The 18868-nt window shown below is 39.3% G+C and overlaps 8 protein-coding genes across 8 annotated transcripts; all 8 read right to left on the reverse strand.

Annotated features, from left to right (window-relative positions):
• Positions 1 to 403: 403 nt before the first annotated feature.
• Positions 404 to 1723, reverse strand: LOC127872446 (M-phase inducer phosphatase-like). Its single transcript, XM_052415779.1, has 3 exons — positions 1713 to 1723; positions 1408 to 1558; positions 404 to 1186 (listed from the first exon to the last, which is right to left on the reverse strand). Exons 1-3 carry the CDS (start codon positions 1721 to 1723, stop codon positions 404 to 406), a joined length of 945 nt encoding a protein of 314 aa, XP_052271739.1.
• Positions 1724 to 3224: 1501 nt separating this feature from the next.
• On the reverse strand, positions 3225 to 4544 carry LOC127872447 (M-phase inducer phosphatase-like). The gene is made up of 3 exons (XM_052415780.1): positions 4534 to 4544; positions 4229 to 4379; positions 3225 to 4007 (listed from the first exon to the last, which is right to left on the reverse strand). The coding sequence occupies exons 1-3, from the start codon at positions 4542 to 4544 to the stop codon at positions 3225 to 3227; spliced, it is 945 nt and encodes a 314-aa protein (XP_052271740.1).
• Positions 4545 to 6136: 1592 nt separating this feature from the next.
• On the reverse strand, positions 6137 to 7490 carry LOC127872448 (M-phase inducer phosphatase-like). The gene is made up of 3 exons (XM_052415781.1): positions 7480 to 7490; positions 7175 to 7325; positions 6137 to 6953 (listed from the first exon to the last, which is right to left on the reverse strand). Exons 1-3 carry the CDS (start codon positions 7488 to 7490, stop codon positions 6171 to 6173), a joined length of 945 nt encoding a protein of 314 aa, XP_052271741.1. The 3' UTR covers positions 6137 to 6170.
• A 1625-nt stretch (positions 7491 to 9115) lies between these two features.
• LOC127872449 (M-phase inducer phosphatase-like) lies at positions 9116 to 9985 on the reverse strand. Its single transcript, XM_052415782.1, has one exon. The coding sequence runs from the start codon at positions 9902 to 9904 to the stop codon at positions 9116 to 9118; it is 789 nt and encodes a 262-aa protein (XP_052271742.1). The 5' UTR covers positions 9905 to 9985.
• Positions 9986 to 10632: 647 nt separating this feature from the next.
• Positions 10633 to 11997, reverse strand: LOC127872450 (M-phase inducer phosphatase-like). Its single transcript, XM_052415783.1, has 3 exons — positions 11987 to 11997; positions 11677 to 11809; positions 10633 to 11383 (listed from the first exon to the last, which is right to left on the reverse strand). The coding sequence occupies exons 1-3, from the start codon at positions 11995 to 11997 to the stop codon at positions 10673 to 10675; spliced, it is 855 nt and encodes a 284-aa protein (XP_052271743.1). The 3' UTR covers positions 10633 to 10672.
• A 1477-nt stretch (positions 11998 to 13474) lies between these two features.
• Positions 13475 to 14817, reverse strand: LOC127872451 (M-phase inducer phosphatase-like). The gene is made up of 3 exons (XM_052415785.1): positions 14807 to 14817; positions 14502 to 14652; positions 13475 to 14280 (listed from the first exon to the last, which is right to left on the reverse strand). Exons 1-3 carry the CDS (start codon positions 14815 to 14817, stop codon positions 13498 to 13500), a joined length of 945 nt encoding a protein of 314 aa, XP_052271745.1. The 3' UTR covers positions 13475 to 13497.
• A 1593-nt stretch (positions 14818 to 16410) lies between these two features.
• On the reverse strand, positions 16411 to 17050 carry LOC127872452 (M-phase inducer phosphatase-like). Its single transcript, XM_052415786.1, has one exon. The coding sequence runs from the start codon at positions 17048 to 17050 to the stop codon at positions 16451 to 16453; it is 600 nt and encodes a 199-aa protein (XP_052271746.1). The 3' UTR covers positions 16411 to 16450.
• Positions 17051 to 18040: 990 nt separating this feature from the next.
• LOC127872453 (M-phase inducer phosphatase-like) lies at positions 18041 to 18674 on the reverse strand. Its single transcript, XM_052415787.1, has one exon. It carries the CDS (start codon positions 18672 to 18674, stop codon positions 18075 to 18077), a length of 600 nt encoding a protein of 199 aa, XP_052271747.1. The 3' UTR covers positions 18041 to 18074.
• Positions 18675 to 18868: the final 194 nt, after the last annotated feature.

Genomic DNA, 18868 nt, shown 5'->3' on the forward strand with positions numbered 1-18868 from the left:
TTGCCGTGTGAGATCCTGTGGGAATTTTATTAAGTGTCATCTTACCTAGTAAATCATGGAAACAGTTGATTTATTAGAAAAAAGACAGAGGGTTACTTCGTTAAATATGGAGAATAAAGATTCTTCCGCATTGAGAATATATTAAAACTGTTAAGGTGTTTTATAATCGTTTTCTCAACAAAATAACTAATAGAGATAACTTCTCATACATAGATTAAGTACGGGGTTTCTGTTTATTACGATCATATCGTGATAAAAAAAAAACAACGTCAGAATAACAAAACTGGGTATTGCATTCAATCACTTTATTAATAAAGGTATCCAATAACACATGAACAATATAAAACAACAAATATTGCACTTGTTATAACAATGGCACACGTACAAATAATATCTAACGTTACTAAAAGTCTAGACCGGAAGGGAAAATCCGACTGCGATGTCGCCTGCTGCTGACTTTCTCACTACCGGCGGTCCACGTTTTGGACTTGACACGGAAGTGACGTAGGTCCGCGCAGTGATCTAGGTGCAACATGGGAGTGTAGCTATCGGGGTCACATAGGTCACCGTGGGATTCATAGAAGGCTTTGTATCCACCGTGGAGGAGGTACACTTCCGGGAAGTTCAGTTTCGGGTAATGATCCTGATTCAAGGCTCGATCCTGACTGCGCAAGTGCCGGTACATTCTTGGTCCGCGCTCGGACGAGAATTCACAGTGGAAGATGAGCACGTGACGTTTCCCTGCTGTCGTCTGGGTCTCCAGGAGACTATTTACAGCGTCCCTCGTGTACATGTTAACTGCACCGCGGATGTGACCTCCTTCGAACTCGTACGGATATCGACAGTCCACGATCGTCACCTTATGCAGGCGGTCGCTGTAGACTCCATTCAAGACTTCCGCCATCGTGTCTGCGCTGATGGATTTGAGGTCGCTGTGTTTACCAGGGATTGTGGGAAGTGTGTAGCCACGTGATCCATCGGCTATCAGGTCATGTGATTCCAGACGCTCAACGGCGGTTATGATGTCATCAGTTGAGGGAGCTTCAGTTATGACGTCATCGCTTTTAGATTTCTTTTTCAACGGCGACTGCGCTTCATCGGAGTCGGCTGGACGCTTTCCCGAGAAAAGACTCTTCCTTGCGATGAATGTACGAGATAAACAGCGTTTGCGTGACGGAAGCTTGATCTGAATTAAAGAAAAGTAAAATTACTATTTGGAATATTGGATTAATATTTTGATTAATAATTAATTAAATGAACCATTGTATGTAATAACGGATGGTATATTTTAACAGAACTGATTTACAAAATCATTTCGTTTATTTTTATACTGACCTATGAAGCAATACACGTGTGCATGTTTTACAGAAATAATTTCCCATTAAATTTATAAGATTATATACGTACCGATAGTTTAACGCTTGATCCAATGCCGGAGTCCACACTGTCATCTGCTGAGCGACAAGGAGTCAGCACAGTCTCGATCTCCTTCCAGGATGGACTGGATGTGACGTTAGTCGTAACTGGGGAGCAGCTGTCGTCTCCGAACAAGCGGAATCTGAAAAATAGCGTAATTATATGAAAAGTGAAAGTTAATGAAATAACCAATATTATTTATCAATTTAAAAACAAATAAGTGTAATACAGTAACACGCATGGCATTCGCGCAGTTGTGAGATCTTGTGATGATTGCGTTGCCTTACTGAACTTACCTCAAAGTCATTTTTATTCAAGTCCCTAATATTCCTTCAGTGTTGATACAGAGAGATGTACATGTAAAAGTGCTCAAAGCGATAGTGATATTTATTGAATTTGAAAGGAGTGGTATATTTATACACGATACAAAGAGGAAATGATTTCCATCTTCGCTCATTAACGAGTTGTTAATTACTGATCGCATTGACTGGGCTGGGAGTCGAGCTTGTCACGTGAGAAATCTACGTAATGTGTCACGTGTGAAAAACAGATTGCTAACAAATCGCCGAGGGTCGTAGACTGCATTCTTTATTGCAATCACAAATTGAGTTTCCTTGTTATTTGTCAAATGATATTGTATACGAATTATAACTTGCAGAATTCTGATCTTTTCTTGTTTTTCAATAAACGTTGATTTTTTTGTATTCCCGAACTCTCATTGATATGTTATATGGCATTTTGATGAACTCCACGAACAGAACACTTTAAAAAGCTAAACGCGAAAACGATTAAATGTGTTGATCGATTTCTTGTGTCCGCTCTAATGCGATATATTTGCAATGTTGCTATTATACCGAATCATATAATGATATACGTAGGAGTTTGCCTATTAGTATAAATTCTACTGAATCATGATGCTATTATGTATCAGTGCGAGGTCCATTCGAAAGAAGTACCTATTTTTAAAGAGTTCCTTTTCTCTTCTGGAATAAAAGCACCTTAGTATTCGCAAATATGTCAATGTGGTTATTTCCATTCACTGTGTGAGTGGCAGCAACATTTCGTTGCTTACGAAGTAAAAATATGAACTTTTTGGCTGCATTGAATGTGGTACTGGGCTTTTGTCGGAATTTCACTGCCAAAATATTATTTTAGTCGATATTTGCATTTACGCGAATTGTATTTTTTTATACTTATATTGTTTGTTGTTTGTTTGTTAATTATTTATGGGGTTATCGCTGTTTTCAACAGCACTTCAGTCATAGCGCGGATAATTAATAGAGAAATAACGCTTTGTATGGGTGTGTCGGGTTATCAAGGACAAATCTTGACAATTGCACACAAATCTATGTGACGGAGCCGAGGATCGAACCCGCGATTAGTAGTAGAAAAATAAATCGATAGTTTGCCGTGTGAGATCCTGTGGGAATTTTATTAAGTGTCATCTTACCTAGTAAATCATGGAAACAGTTGATTTATTAGAAAAAAGACAGAGGGTTACTTCGTTAAATATGGAGAATAAAGATTCTTCCGCATTGAGAATATATTAAAACTGTTAAGGTGTTTTATAATCGTTTTCTCAACAAAATAACTAATAGAGATAACTTCTCATACATAGATTAAGTACGGGGTTTCTGTTTATTACGATCATATCGTGATAAAAAAAAAACAACGTCAGAATAACAAAACTGGGTATTGCATTCAATCACTTTATTAATAAAGGTATCCAATAACACATGAACAATATAAAACAACAAATATTGCACTTGTTATAACAATGGCACACGTACAAATAATATCTAACGTTACTAAAAGTCTAGACCGGAAGGGAAAATCCGACTGCGATGTCGCCTGCTGCTGACTTTCTCACTACCGGCGGTCCACGTTTTGGACTTGACACGGAAGTGACGTAGGTCCGCGCAGTGATCTAGGTGCAACATGGGAGTGTAGCTATCGGGGTCACATAGGTCACCGTGGGATTCATAGAAGGCTTTGTATCCACCGTGGAGGAGGTACACTTCCGGGAAGTTCAGTTTCGGGTAATGATCCTGATTCAAGGCTCGATCCTGACTGCGCAAGTGCCGGTACATTCTTGGTCCGCGCTCGGACGAGAATTCACAGTGGAAGATGAGCACGTGACGTTTCCCTGCTGTCGTCTGGGTCTCCAGGAGACTATTTACAGCGTCCCTCGTGTACATGTTAACTGCACCGCGGATGTGACCTCCTTCGAACTCGTACGGATATCGACAGTCCACGATCGTCACCTTATGCAGGCGGTCGCTGTAGACTCCATTCAAGACTTCCGCCATCGTGTCTGCGCTGATGGATTTGAGGTCGCTGTGTTTACCAGGGATTGTGGGAAGTGTGTAGCCACGTGATCCATCGGCTATCAGGTCATGTGATTCCAGACGCTCAACGGCGGTTATGATGTCATCAGTTGAGGGAGCTTCAGTTATGACGTCATCGCTTTTAGATTTCTTTTTCAACGGCGACTGCGCTTCATCGGAGTCGGCTGGACGCTTTCCCGAGAAAAGACTCTTCCTTGCGATGAATGTACGAGATAAACAGCGTTTGCGTGACGGAAGCTTGATCTGAATTAAAGAAAAGTAAAATTACTATTTGGAATATTGGATTAATATTTTGATTAATAATTAATTAAATGAACCATTGTATGTAATAACGGCTGGTATATTTTAACAGAACTGATTTACAAAATCATTTCGTTTATTTTTATACTGACCTATGAAGCAATACACGTGTGCATGTTTTACAGAAATAATTTCCCATTAAATTTATAAGATTATATACGTACCGATAGTTTAACGCTTGATCCAATGCCGGAGTCCACACTGTCATCTGCTGAGCGACAAGGAGTCAGCACAGTCTCGATCTCCTTCCAGGATGGACTGGATGTGACGTTAGTCGTAACTGGGGAGCAGCTGTCGTCTGCGAACAAGCGGAATCTGAAAAATAGCGTAATTATATGAAAAGTGAAAGTTAATGAAATAACCAATATTATTTATCAATTTAAAAACAAATAAGTGTAATACAGTAACACGCATGGCATTCACGCAGTTCTGAGATCTTGTGATGATTGCGTTGCCTTACTGAACTTACCTCAAAGTCATTTTTATTCAAGTCCCTAATATTCCTTCAGTGTTGATACAGAGAGATGTACATGTAAAAGTGCTCAAAGCGATAGTGATATTTATTGAATTTGAAAGGAGTGGTATATTTATACACGATACAAAGAGGAAATGATTTCCATCTTCGCTCATTAACGAGTTGTTAATTACTGATCGCATTGACTGGGCTGGGAGTCGAGCTTGTCACGTGAGAAATCTACGTAATGTGTCACGTGTGAAAAACAGATTGCTAACAAATCGCCGAGGGTCGTAGACTGCATTCTTTATTGCAATCACAAATTGAGTTTCCTTGTTATTTGTCAAATGATATTGTATACGAATTATAACTTGCAGAATTCTGATCTTTTTTTGTTTTTCAATAAACGTTGTTTTTTTTGTATTCCCGAACTCTCATTGATATGTTATATGGCATTTTGATGAACTCCACGAACAGAACACTTTAAAAAGCTAAACGCGAAAACGATTAATTGTGTTGATCGATTTCTTGTGTCCGCTCTAATGCGATATATTTGCAATGTTGCTATTATACCGAATCATATAATGATATACGTAGGAGTTTGCCTATTAGGATAAATTCTACTGAATCATGATGCTATTATGTATCAGTGCGAGGTCCATTCGAAAGAAGTACCTATTTTTAAAGAGTTCGTTTTCTCTTCTGGAATAAAAGCACCTTAGTATTCGCAAATATGTCAATGTGGTTATTTCCATACACTGTGTGAGTGGCAGCAACATTTCGTTGCTTACGAAGTAAAAATATGAACTTTTTGGCTGCATTGAATGTGGTACTGGGCTTTTGTCGGAATTTCACTGCCAAAATATTATTTTAGTCGATATTTGCATTTACGCGAATTGTATTTTTTATACTTATATTGTTTGTTGTTTGTTTGTTAATTATTGGGTTATCGCTGTTTTCAACAGCACTTCAGTCATAGCGCGGATAATTAATAGAGAAATAACGCTTTGTATGGGTGTGTCGGGTTATCAAGGACAAATCTTGACAATTGCACACAAATCTATGTGACGGAGCCGAACCCGCGATCCTCGAGTTTTTCGTTCAGCGCTCTATCAACTGAGCTAGTTGTCCCGGCAATTGTTTTTATTTGCAATTTGCGAAAGAGTACACATTCGTCATTGAAATGACAATTGGAACGCACAATCTGAAAAAAAGAAGAAATACTTTAGTAGTAGAAAAATAAATCGATAGTTTGCCGTGTGAGATCCTGTGGGAATTTTATTAAGTGTCATCTTACCTAGTAAATCATGGAAACAGTTGATTTATTAGAAAAAAGACAGAGGGTTACTTCGTTAAATATGGAGAATAAAGATTCTTCCGCATTGAGAATATATTAAAACTGTTAAGGTGTTTTATAATCGTTTTCTCAACAAAATAACTAATAGAGATAACTTCTCATACATAGATTAAGTACGGGGTTTCTGTTTATTACGATCATATCGTGATAAAAAAAAAACGTCAGAATAACAAAACTGGGTATTGCATTCAATCACTTTATTAATAAAGGTATCCAATAACACATGAACAATATAAAACAACAAATATTGCACTTGTTATAACAATGGCACACGTACAAATAATATCTAACGTTACTAAAAGTCTAGACCGGAAGGGAAAATCCGACTGCGATGTCGCCTGCTGCTGACTTTCTCACTACCGGCGGTCCACGTTTTGGACTTGACACGGAAGTGACGTAGGTCCGCGCAGTGATCTAGGTGCAACATGGGAGTGTAGCTATCGGGGTCACATAGGTCACCGTGGGATTCATAGAAGGCTTTGTATCCACCGTGGAGGAGGTACACTTCCGGGAAGTTCAGTTTCGGGTAATGATCCTGATTCAAGGCTCGATCCTGACTGCGCAAGTGCCGGTACATTCTTGGTCCGCGCTCGGACGAGAATTCACAGTGGAAGATGAGCACGTGACGTTTCCCTGCTGTCGTCTGGGTCTCCAGGAGACTATTTACAGCGTCCCTCGTGTACATGTTAACTGCACCGCGGATGTGACCTCCTTCGAACTCGTACGGATATCGACAGTCCACGATCGTCACCTTATGCAGGCGGTCGCTGTAGACTCCATTCAAGACTTCCGCCATCGTGTCTGCGCTGATGGATTTGAGGTCGCTGTGTTTACCAGGGATTGTGGGAAGTGTGTAGCCACGTGATCCATCGGCTATCAGGTCATGTGATTCCAGACGCTCAACGGCGGTTATGATGTCATCAGTTGAGGGAGCTTCAGTTATGAAGTCATCGCTTTTAGATTTCTTTTTCAACGGCGACTGCGCTTCATCGGAGTCGGCTGGACGCTTTCCCGAGAAAAGACTCTTCCTTGCGATGAATGTACGAGATAAACAGCGTTTGCGTGACGGAAGCTTGATCTGAATTAAAGAAAAGTAAAATTACTATTTGGAATATTGGATTAATATTTTGATTAATAATTAATTAAATGAACCATTGTATGTAATAACGGCTGGTATATTTTAACAGAACTGATTTGCAAAATCATTTCGTTTATTTTTATACTGACCTATGAAGCAATACACGTGTGCATGTTTTACAGAAATAATTTCCCATTAAATTTATAAGATTATATACGTACCGATAGTTTAACGCTTGATCCAATGCCGGAGTCCACACTGTCATCTGCTGAGCGACAAGGAGTCAGCACAGTCTCGATCTCCTTCCAGGATGGACTGGATGTGACGTCAGTCGTAACTGGGGAGCAGCTGTCGTCTGCGAACAAGCGGAATCTGAAAAATAGCGTAATTATATGAAAAGTGAAAGTTAATGAAATAACCAATATTATTTATCAATTTAAAAACAAATACGTGTAATACAGTAAGACGCATGGCAATCACGCAGTTCTGAGATCTTGTGATGATTGCGTTGCCTTACTGAACTTACCTCAAAGTCATTTTTATTCAAGTCCCTAATATTCCTTCAGTGTTGATACAGAGAGATGTACATGTAAAAGTGCTCAAAGCGATAGTGATATTTATTGAATTTGAAAGGAGTGGTATATTTATACACGATACAAAGAGGAAATGATTTCCATCTTCGCTCATTAACGAGTTGTTAATTACTGATCGCATTGACTGGGCTGGGAGTCGAGCTTGTCACGTGAGAAATCTACGTAATGTGTCACGTGTGAAAAACAGATTGCTAACAAATCGCCGAGGGTCGTAGACTGCATTCTTTATTGCAATCACAAATTGAGTTTCCTTGTTATTTGTCAAATGATATTGTATACGAATTATAACTTGCAGAATTCTGATCTTTTCTTGTTTTTCAATAAACGTTGATTTTTTTGTATTCCCGAACTCTCATTGATATGTTATATGGCATTTTGATGAACTCCACGAACAGAACACTTTAAAAAGCTAAACGCGAAAACGATTAAATGTGTTGATCGATTTCTTGTGTCCGCTCTAATGCGATATATTTGCAATGTTGCTATTATACCGAATCATATAATGATATACGTAGGAGTTTGCCTATTAGGATAAATTCTACTGAATCATGATGCTATTATGTATCAGTGCGAGGTCCATTCGAAAGAAGTACCTATTTTTAAAGAGTTCCTTTTCTCTTCTGGAATAAAAGCACCTTAGTATTCGCAAATATGTCAATGTGGTTATTTCCATACACTGTGTGAGTGGCAGCAACATTTCGTTGCTTACGAAGTAAAAATATGAACTTTTTGGCTGCATTGAATGTGGTACTGGGCTTTTGTTGGAATTTCACTGCCAAAATATTATTTTAGTCGATATTTGCATTTACGCGAATTGTATTTTTTTATACTTATATTGTTTGTTGTTTGTTTGTTAATTATTTATGGGGTTATCGCTGTTTTCAACAGCACTTCAGTCATAGCGCGGATAATTAATAGAGAAATAACGCTTTGTATGGGTGTGTCGGGTTATCAAGGACAAATCTTGACAATTGCACACAAATCTATGTGACGGAGCCGAACCCGCGATCCTCGAGTTTTTCGTTCAGCGCTCTATCAACTGAGCTAGTTGTCCCGGCAATTGTTTTTATTTGCAATTTGCGAAAGAGTACACATTCGTCATTTAAATGACAATTGGAACGCACAATCTGAAAAAAAAATTTAGTAGTAGAAAAATAAATCGATAGTTTGCCGTGTGAGATCCTGTGGGAATTTTATTAAGTGTCATCTTACCTAGTAAATCATGGAAACAGTTGATTTATTAGAAAAAAGACAGAGGGTTACTTCGTTAAATATGGAGAATAAAGATTCTTCCGCATTGAGAATATATTAAAACTGTTAAGGTGTTTTATAATCGTTTTCTCAACAAAATAACTAATAGAGATAACTTCTCATACATAGATTAAGTACGGGGTTTCTGTTTATTACGATCATATCGTGATAAAAAAAAACAACGTCAGAATAACAAAACTGGGTATTGCATTCAATCACTTTATTAATAAAGGTATCCAATAACACATAAACAATATAAAACAACAAATATTGCACTTGTTATAACAATGGCACACGTACAAATAATACCTAACGTTACTAAAAGTCTAGACCGGAAGGGAAAATCCGACTGCGATGTCGCCTGCTGCTGACTTTCTCACTACCGGCGGTCCACGTTTTGGACTTGACACGGAAGTGACGTAGGTCCGCGCAGTGATCTAGGTGCAACATGGGAGTGTAGCTATCGGGGTCACATAGGTCACCGTGGGATTCATAGAAGGCTTTGTATCCACCGTGGAGGAGGTACACTTCCGGGAAGTTCAGTTTCGGGTAATGATCCTGATTCAAGGCTCGATCCTGACTGCGCAAGTGCCGGTACATTCTTGGTCCGCGCTCGGACGAGAATTCACAGTGGAAGATGAGCACGTGACGTTTCCCTGCTGTCGTCTGGGTCTCCAGGAGACTATTTACAGCGTCCCTCGTGAACATGTTAACTGCACCGCGGATGTGACCTCCTTCGAACTCGTACGGATATCGACAGTCCACGATCGTCACCTTATGCAGGCGGTCGCTGTAGACTCCATTCAAGACTTCCGCCATCGTGTCTGCGCTGATGGATTTGAGGTCGCTGTGTTTACCAGGGATTGTGGGAAGTGTGTAGCCACGTGATCCATCGACTATCAGGTCATGTGATGTCATGATGCTATTATGTATCAGTGCGAGGTGCATTCGAAAGAAGTACCTATTTTTAAAGAGTTCCTTTTCTCTTCTGGAATAAAAGCACCTTAGTATTCGCAAATATGTCAATGTGGTTATTTCCATACACTGTGTGAGTGGCAGCAACATTTCGTTGCTTACGAAGTAAAAATATGAACTTTTTGGCTGCATTGAATGTGGTACTGGGCTTTTGTCGGAATTTCACTGCCAAAATATTATTTTAGTCGATATTTGCATTTACGCGAATTGTATTTTTTTATACTTATATTGTTTGTTGTTTGTTTGTTAATTATTTATGGGGTTATCGCTGTTTTCAACAGCACTTCAGTCATAGCGCGGATAATTAATAGAGAAATAACGCTTTGTATGGGTGTGTCGGGTTATCAAGGACAAATCTTGACTATCAACTGAGCTAGTTGTCCCGGCAATTGTTTTTATTTGCAATTTGCGAAAGAGTACACATTCGTCATTTAAATGACAATTGGAACGCACAATCTGAAAAAAAAAATTTAGTAGTAGAAAAATAAATCGATAGTTTGCCGTGTGAGATCCTGTGGGAATTTTATTAAGTGTCATCTTACCTAGTAAATCATGGAAACAGTTGATTTATTAGAAAAAAGACAGAGGGTTACTTCGTTAAATATGGAGAATAAAGATTCTTCCGCATTGAGAATATATTAAAACTGTTAAGGTGTTTTATAATCGTTTTTTCAACAAAATAAATAATAGAGATAACTTCTCATACATAGATTAAGTACGGGGTTTCTGTTTATTACGATCATATCGTGATGGAAAAAAAACAACGTCAGAATAACAAAACTGGGTATTGCATTCAATCACTTTATTAATAAAGGTATCCAATAACACATAAACAATATAAAACAACAAATATTGCACTTGTTATAACAATGGCACACGTACAAATAATATCTAACGTTACTAAAAGTCTAGACCGGAAGGGAAAATCCGACTGCGATGTCGCCTGCTGCTGACTTTCTCACTACCGGCGGTCCACGTTTTGGACTTGACACGGAAGTGACGTAGGTCCGCGCAGTGATCTAGGTGCAACATGGGAGTGTAGCTATCGGGGTCACATAGGTCACCGTGGGATTCATAGAAGGCTTTGTATCCACCGTGGAGGAGGTACACTTCCGGGAAGTTCAGTTTCGGGTAATGATCCTGATTCAAGGCTCGATCCTGACTGCGCAAGTGCCGGTACATTCTTGGTCCGCGCTCGGACGAGAATTCACAGTGGAAGATGAGCACGTGACGTTTCGCTGCTGTCGTCTGGGTCTCCAGGAGACTATTTACAGCGTCCCTCGTGTACATGTTAACTGCACCGCGGATGTGACCTCCTTCGAACTCGTACGGATATCGACAGTCCACGATCGTCGGCTTATGCAGGCGGTCGCTGTAGACTCCATTCAAGACTCCCGCCATCGTGTCTGCGCTGATGGATTTGAGGTCGCTGTGTTTACCAGGGATTGTGGGAAGTGTGTAGCCACGTGATCCATCGGCTATCAGGTCATGTGATTCCAGACGCTCAACGGCGGTTATGATGTCATCAGTTGAGGGAGCTTCAGTTATGACGTCATCGCTTTTAGATTTCTTTTTCAACGGCGACTGCGCTTCATCGGCGTCGGCTGGACGCTTTCCCGAGAAAAGACTCTTCCTTGCGATGAATGTACGAGATAAACAGCGTTTGCGTTACGGAAGCTTGATCAGAATTAAAGAAAAGTAAAATTACTATTTGGAATATTGGATTAATATTTTGATTAATAATTAATTAAATGAACCATTGTATGTAATAACGGCTGGTATATTTTAACAGAACTGATTTACAAAATCATTTCGTTTATTTTTATACTGACCAATGAAGCAATACACGTGTGCATGTTTTACGGAAATAATTTCCCATTAAATTTATAAGATTATATACGTACCGATAGTTTAACGCTTGATCCAATGCCGGAGTCCACACTGTCATCTGCTGAGCGACAAGGAGTCAGCACAGTCTCGATGTCCTTCCAGAATGGACTGGATGTGACGTCAGTCGTAACTGATGTCAGCTGTCGTCTGCGAACAAGCGGAATCTGAAAAATAGCGTAATTATATGAAAAGTGAAAGTTAATGAAATAACCAATATTATTTATCAATTTAAAAACAAATACATGTAAGTGTAATACAGTAAGACGCATGGCATTCACGCAGTTCTGAGATCTTGTGATGATTGCGTTGCCTTACTGAACTTACCTCAAAGTCATTTTTATTCCAAGTCCCTAATATTCCTTCAGTGTTGATACAGAGAGATGTACATGTAAAAGTGCTCAAAGCGATAGTGATATTTATTGAATTTGAAAGGAGTGGTATATTTATACACGATACAAAGAGGAAATGATTTCCATCTTCGCTCATTAACGAGTTGTTAATTACTGATGGCATTGACTGGGCTGGGAGTCGAGCTTGTCACGTGAGAAATCTACGTAATGTGTCACGTGTGAAAAACAGATTGCTAACAAATCGCCGACGGTCGTAGACTGCATTCTTTATTGCAATCACAAATTGAGTTTCCTTGTTATTTGTCAAATGATATTGTATACGAATTATAACTTGCAGAATTCTGATCTTTTCTTGTTTTTCAATAAACGTTGATTTTTTTGTATTCCCGAACTCTCATTGATATGTTATATGGCATTTTGATGATCTCCACGAACAGAACACTTTAAAAAGCTAAACGCGAAAACGATTAATTGTGTTGATCGATTTCTTGTGTCCGCTCTAATGCGATATATTTGCAATGTTGCTATTATACCGAACCATATAATGATATACGTAGGAGTTTGCCTATTAGGATAAATTCTACTGAATCATGATGCTATTATGTATCAGTGCGAGGTCCATTCGAAAGAAGTACCTATTTTTAAAGAGTTCCTTTTCTCTTCTGGAATAAAAGCACCTTAGTATTCGCAAATATGTCAATGTGGTTATTTCCATACACTGTGTGAGTGGCAGAAACATTTCGTTGCTTACGAAGTAAAAATATGAACTTTTTGGCTGCATTGAATGTGGTACTGGGCTTTTGTCGGAATTTCACTGCCAAAATATTATTTTAGTCGATATTTGCATTTACGCGAATTGTATTTTTTTATACTTATATTGTTTGTTGTTTGTTTGTTAATTATTTATGGGGTTATCGCTGTTTTCAACAGCACTTCAGTAATAGCGTGGATAATTAATAGAGATATAACGCTTTGTATGGGTGTGTCGGGTTATCAAGGACAAATCTCGACAATTGCACACAAATCTATGTGACGGAGCCGAGGATCGAACCCGCGATTAGTAGTAGAAAAATAAATCGATAGTTTGCCGTGTGAGATCCTGTGGGAATTTTATTAAGTGTCATCTTACCTAGTAAATCATGGAAACAGTTGATTTATTAGAAAAAGACAGAGGGTTACTTCGTTAAATATGGAGAATAAAGATTCTTCCGCATTGAGAATATATTAAAACTGTTAAGGTGTTTTATAATCGTTTTCTCAACAAAATAACTAATAGAGATAACTTCTCATACATAGATTAAGTACGGGGTTTCTGTTTATTACGATCATATCGTGATAAAAAAAAACAACGTCAGAATAACAAAACTGGGTATTGCATTCAATCACTTTATTAATAAAGGTATCCAATAACACATAAACAATATAAAACAACAAATATTGCGCTTGTTATAACAATGGCACACGTACAAATAATATCTAACGTTACTAAAAGTCTAGACCGGAAGGGAAAATCCGACTGCGATGTCGCCTGCTGCTGACTTTCTCACTACCGGCGGTCCACGTTTTGGACTTGACACGGAAGTGACGTAGGTCCGCGCAGTGATCTAGGTGCAACATGGGAGTGTAGCTATCGGGGTCACATAGGTCACCGTGGGATTCATAGAAGGCTTTGTATCCACCGTGGAGGAGGTACACTTCCGGGAAGTTCAGTTTCGGGTAATGATCCTGATTCAAGGCTCGATCCTGACTGCGCAAGTGCCGGTACATTCTTGGTCCGCGCTCGGACGAGAATTCACATTGGAAGATGAGCACGTGACGTTTCCCTGCTGTCGTCTGGGTCTCCAGGAGACTATTTACAGCGCCCCTCGTGTACATGTTAACTGCACCGCGGATGTGACCTCCTTCGAACTCGTACGGATATCGACAGTCCACGATCGTCACCTTATGCAGGCGGTCGCTGTAGACTCCATTCAAGACTTCCGCCATCGTGTCTGCGCTGATGGATTTGAGGTCGCTGTGTTTACCAGGGATTGTGGGAAGTGTGTAGCCACGTGATCCATCGGCTATCAGGTCATGTGATTCCAGACGCTCAACGGCGGTTATGATGTCATCAGTTGAGGGAGCTTCAGTTATGACGTCATCGCTTTTAGATTTCTTTTTCAACGGCGACTGCGCTTCATCGGCGTCGGCTGGACGCTTTCCCGAGAAAAGACTCTTCCTTGCGATGAATGTACGAGATAAACAGCGTTTGCGTGACGGAAGCTTGATCTGATATGAAGAAAAGTAAAATTACTATTTGGAATATTGGATTAATATTTTAAATAATAATTAATTAAATGAACCATTGTATGTAATAACGGCTGGTATATTTTAATAGAACTGATTTACAAAATCATTTCGTTTATTTTTATTCTGACCTATGAAACAATACGCGTGTGCATGTTTTACAGAAATAATTTCCCATTAAATTTATAAGATTATATAGGTACCGATAGTTTTACACTTGATCCAATGCCGGAGTCCACACTGTCATCTGCTGAGCGACAAGGAGTCAGCACAGTCTCGATCTCCTTCCAGGATGGACTGGATGTGACGTCAGTCGTAACTGGGGAGCAGCTGTCGTCTGCGAACAAGCGGAATCTGAAATATAGCGTAATTATATGAAAAGTGAAAGTTAATGAAATAACCAATATTATTTATCAATTTAAAAACAAATACGTGTAATACAGTAACACGCATGGCATTCACGCAGTTTTGAGATCTTGTGATGATTGCGTTGCCTTACTGAACTTACCTCAAAGTCATTTTTATTCAAGTCCCTAATATTCCTTCAGTGTTGATACAGAGAGATGTACATGTAAAAGTGCTCAAAGCGATAGTGATATTTATTGAATTTGAAAGGAGTGGTATATTTATACACGATACAAAGAGGAAATGATTTCCATCTTCGCTCATTAACGAGTTGTTAATTACTGATCGCATTGACTGGGCTGGGAGTCGAGCTTGTCACGTGAGAAATCTACGTAATGTGTCACGTGTGAAAAACAGATTGCTAACAAATCGCCGAGGGTCGTAGACTGCATTCTTTATTGCAATCACAAATTGAGTTTCCTTGTTATTTGTCAAATGATATTGTATACGAATTATAACTTGCAGAATTCTGATCTTTTCTTGTTTTTCAATAAACGTTGATTTTTTTGTATTCCCGAACTCTCATTGATATGTTATATGGCATTTTGATGAACTCCACGAACAGAACACTTTAAAAAGCTAAACGCGAAAACGATTAAATGTGTTGATCGATTTCTTGTGTCCGCTCTAATGCGATATATTTGCAATGTTGCTATTATACCGAATCATATAATGATATACGTAGGAGTTTGCCTATTAGGATAAATTCTACTGAATCATGATGCTATTATGTATCAGTGCGAGGTCCATTCGAAAGAAGTACCTATTTTTAAAGAGTTCCTTTTCTCTTCTGGAATAAAAGCACCTTAGTATTCGCAAATATGTCAATGTGGTTATTTCCATACACTGTGTGAGTGGCAGCAACATTTCGTTGCTTACGAAGTAAAAATATGAACTTTTTGGCTGCATTGAATGTGGTACTGGGCTTTTGTCGGAATTTCACTGCCAAAATATTATTTTAGTCGATATTTGCATTTACGCGAATTGTATTTTTTTATACTTATATTGTTTGTTGTTTGTTTGTTAATTATTTATGGGGTTATCGCTGTTTTCAACAGCACTTCAGTCATAGCGCGGATAATTAATAGAGAAATAACGCTTTGTATGGGTGTGTCGGGTTATCAAGGACAAATCTTGACAATTGCACACAAATCTATGTGACGGAGCCGAACCCGCGATCCTCGAGTTTTTCGTTCAGCGCTCTATCAACTGAGCTAGTTGTCCCGGCAATTGTTTTTATTTGCAATTTGCGAAAGAGTACACATTCGTCATTGAAATGACAATTGGAACGCACAATCTGAAAAAAAGAAGAAATACTTTAGTAGTAGAAAAATAAATCGATAGTTTGCCGTGTGAGATCCTGTGGGAATTTTATTAAGTGTCATCTTACCTAGTAAATCATGGAAACAGTTGATTTATTAGAAAAAAGACAGAGGGTTACTTCGTTAAATATGGAGAATAAAGATTCTTCCGCATTGAGAATATATTAAAACTGTTAAGGTGTTTTATAATCGTTTTCTCAACAAAATAACTAATAGAGATAACTTCTCATACATAGATTAAGTACGGGGTTTCTGTTTATTACGATCATATCGTGATAAAAAAAAACAACGTCAGAATAACAAAACTGGGTATTGCATTCAATCACTTTATTAATAAAGGTATCCAATAACACATAAACAATATAAAACAACAAATATTGCACTTGTTATAACAATGGCACACGTACAAATAATATCTAACGTTACTAAAAGTCTAGACCGGAAGGGAAAATCCGACTGCGATGTCGCCTGCTGCTGACTTTCTCACTACCGGCGGTCCACGTTTTGGACTTGACACGGAAGTGACGTAGGTCCGCGCAGTGATCTAGGTGCAACATGGGAGTGTAGCTATCGGGGTCACATAGGTCACCGTGGGATTCATAGAAGGCTTTGTATCCACCGTGGAGGAGGTACACTTCCGGGAAGTTCAGTTTCGGGTAATGATCCTGATTCAAGGCTCGATCCTGACTGCGCAAGTGCCGGTACATTCTTGGTCCGCGCTCGGACGAGAATTCACAGTGGAAGATGAGCACGTGACGTTTCCCTGCTGTCGTCTGGGTCTCCAGGAGACTATTTACAGCGTCCCTCGTGTACATGTTAACTGCACCGCGGATGTGACCTCCTTCGAACTCGTACGGATATCGACAGTCCACGATCGTCACCTTATGCAGGCGGTCGCTGTAGACTCCATTCAAGACTTCCGCCATCGTGTCTGCGCTGATGGATTTGAGGTCGCTGTGTTTACCAGGGATTGTGGGAAGTGTGTAGCCACGTGATCCATCGACTATCAGGTCATGTGATGTCATGATGCTATTATGTATCAGTGCGAGGTCCATTCGAAAGAAGTACCTATTTTTAAAGAGTTCCTTTTCTCTTCTGGAATAAAAGCACCTTAGTATTCGCAAATATGTCAATGTGGTTATTTCCATACACTGTGTGAGTAGCAGCATGATTTCGTTGCTTACGAAGTAAAAATATGAACTTTTTGGCTGCATTGAATGTGGTACTGGGCTTTTGTCGGAATTTCACTGCCAAAATATTATTTGAGTCGATATTTGCATTTACGCGAATTGTATTTTTGTATACTTATATTGTTTGTTTGTTAATTATTTATGGGGTTATCGCTGTTTTCAACAGCACTTCAGTCATAGCGCGGATAATTAATAGAGAAATAACGCTTTGTATGGGTGTGTCGGGTTATCAAGGACAAATCTTGACAATTGCACACAAATCTATGTGACGGAGCCGAGGATCGAACCCGCGATCCTCGAGTTTTTCGTTCAGCGCTCTATCAACTGAGCTAGTTGTCCCGACAATTGTTTTTATTTGCAATTTGCGAAAGAGTACACATTCGTCATTGAAATGACAATTGGAACGCACAATCTGAAAAAAAAAGAAATACTTTAGTAGTAGAAAAATAAATCGATAGTTTGCCGTTTGAGATCCTGTGGGAATTTTATTAAGTGTCATCTTACCTAGTAAATCATGGAAACAGTTGATTTATTAGAAAAAAGACAGAGGGTTACTTCGTTAAATATGGAGAATAAAGATTCTTCCGCATTGAGAATATATTAAAACTGTTAAGGTGTTTTATAATCGTTTTCTCAACAAAATAACTAATAGAGATAACTTCTCATACATAGATTAAGTACGGGGTTTCTGTTTATTACGATCATATCGTGATAAAAAAAAAACGTCAGAATAACAAAACTGGGTATTGCATTCAATCACTTTATTAATAAAGGTATCCAATAACACATGAATAATATAAAACAACAAATATTGCACTTGTTATAACAATGGCACACGTACAAATAATATCTAACGTTACTAAAAGTCTAGACCGGAAGGGAAAATCCGACTGCGATGTCGCCTGCTGCTGACTTTCTCACTACCGGCGGTCCACGTTTTGGACTTGACACGGAAGTGACGTAGGTCCGCGCAGTGATCTAGGTGCAACATGGGAGTGTAGCTATCGGGGTCACATAGGTCACCGTGGGATTCATAGAAGGCTTTGTATCCACCGTGGAGGAGGTACACTTCCGGGAAGTTCAGTTTCGGGTAATGATCCTGATTCAAGGCTCGATCCTGACTGCGCAAGTGCCGGTACATTCTTGGTCCGCGCTCGGACGAGAATTCACAGTGGAAGATGAGCACGTGACGTTTCCCTGCTGTCGTCTGGGTCTCCAGGAGACTATTTACAGCGTCCCTCGTGTACATGTTAACTGCACCGCGGATGTGACCTCCTTCGAACTCGTACGGATATCGACAGTCCACGATCGTCACCTTATGCAGGCGGTCGCTGTAGACTCCATTCAAGACTTCCGCCATCGTGTCTGCGCTGATGGATTTGAGGTCGCTGTGTTTACCAGGGATTGTGGGAAGTGTGTAGCCACGTGATCCATCGACTATCAGGTCATGTGATGTCATGATGCTATTATGTATCAGTGCGTGGTCCATTCGAAAGAAGTACCTATTTTTAAAGAGTTCCTTTTCTCTTCTGGAATAAAAGCACCTTAGTATTCGCAAATATGTCAATGTGGTTATTTCCATACACTGTGTGAGTAGCAGCATGATTTCGTTGCTTACGAAGTAAAAATATGAACTTTTTGGCTGCATTGAAT

This window comes from Dreissena polymorpha, chromosome 3 (assembly GCF_020536995.1).
Source record: "Dreissena polymorpha isolate Duluth1 chromosome 3, UMN_Dpol_1.0, whole genome shotgun sequence".
In the NCBI taxonomy this organism is placed as follows: Eukaryota; Metazoa; Mollusca; class Bivalvia; order Myida; family Dreissenidae; genus Dreissena; species Dreissena polymorpha.

Bases quoted from the DNA above. Each gene is read 5' to 3' on its own strand.
- LOC127872446 (XM_052415779.1), bottom strand. The intron at 1,187-1,407 runs GTACGTATATAA...TCTTTAATTCAG, and splicing joins GATCAAGCGTTAAACTATCG to ATCAAGCTTCCGTCACGCAA.
- LOC127872447 (XM_052415780.1), bottom strand. The intron at 4,008-4,228 runs GTACGTATATAA...TCTTTAATTCAG, and splicing joins GATCAAGCGTTAAACTATCG to ATCAAGCTTCCGTCACGCAA.
- LOC127872448 (XM_052415781.1), bottom strand. The intron at 6,954-7,174 runs GTACGTATATAA...TCTTTAATTCAG, and splicing joins GATCAAGCGTTAAACTATCG to ATCAAGCTTCCGTCACGCAA.
- LOC127872449 (XM_052415782.1), bottom strand. From the start codon at position 9,904: ATGCAGCCAAAAAGTTCATATTTTTACTTCGTAAGCAACGAAATGTTG.
- LOC127872450 (XM_052415783.1), bottom strand. The intron at 11,384-11,676 runs GTACGTATATAA...TTCTCGGGAAAG, and splicing joins GATCAAGCGTTAAACTATCG to CGTCCAGCCGACGCCGATGA.
- LOC127872451 (XM_052415785.1), bottom strand. The intron at 14,281-14,501 runs GTACCTATATAA...TCTTCATATCAG, and splicing joins GATCAAGTGTAAAACTATCG to ATCAAGCTTCCGTCACGCAA.
- LOC127872452 (XM_052415786.1), bottom strand. From the start codon at position 17,050: ATGACATCACATGACCTGATAGTCGATGGATCACGTGGCTACACACTT.
- LOC127872453 (XM_052415787.1), bottom strand. From the start codon at position 18,674: ATGACATCACATGACCTGATAGTCGATGGATCACGTGGCTACACACTT.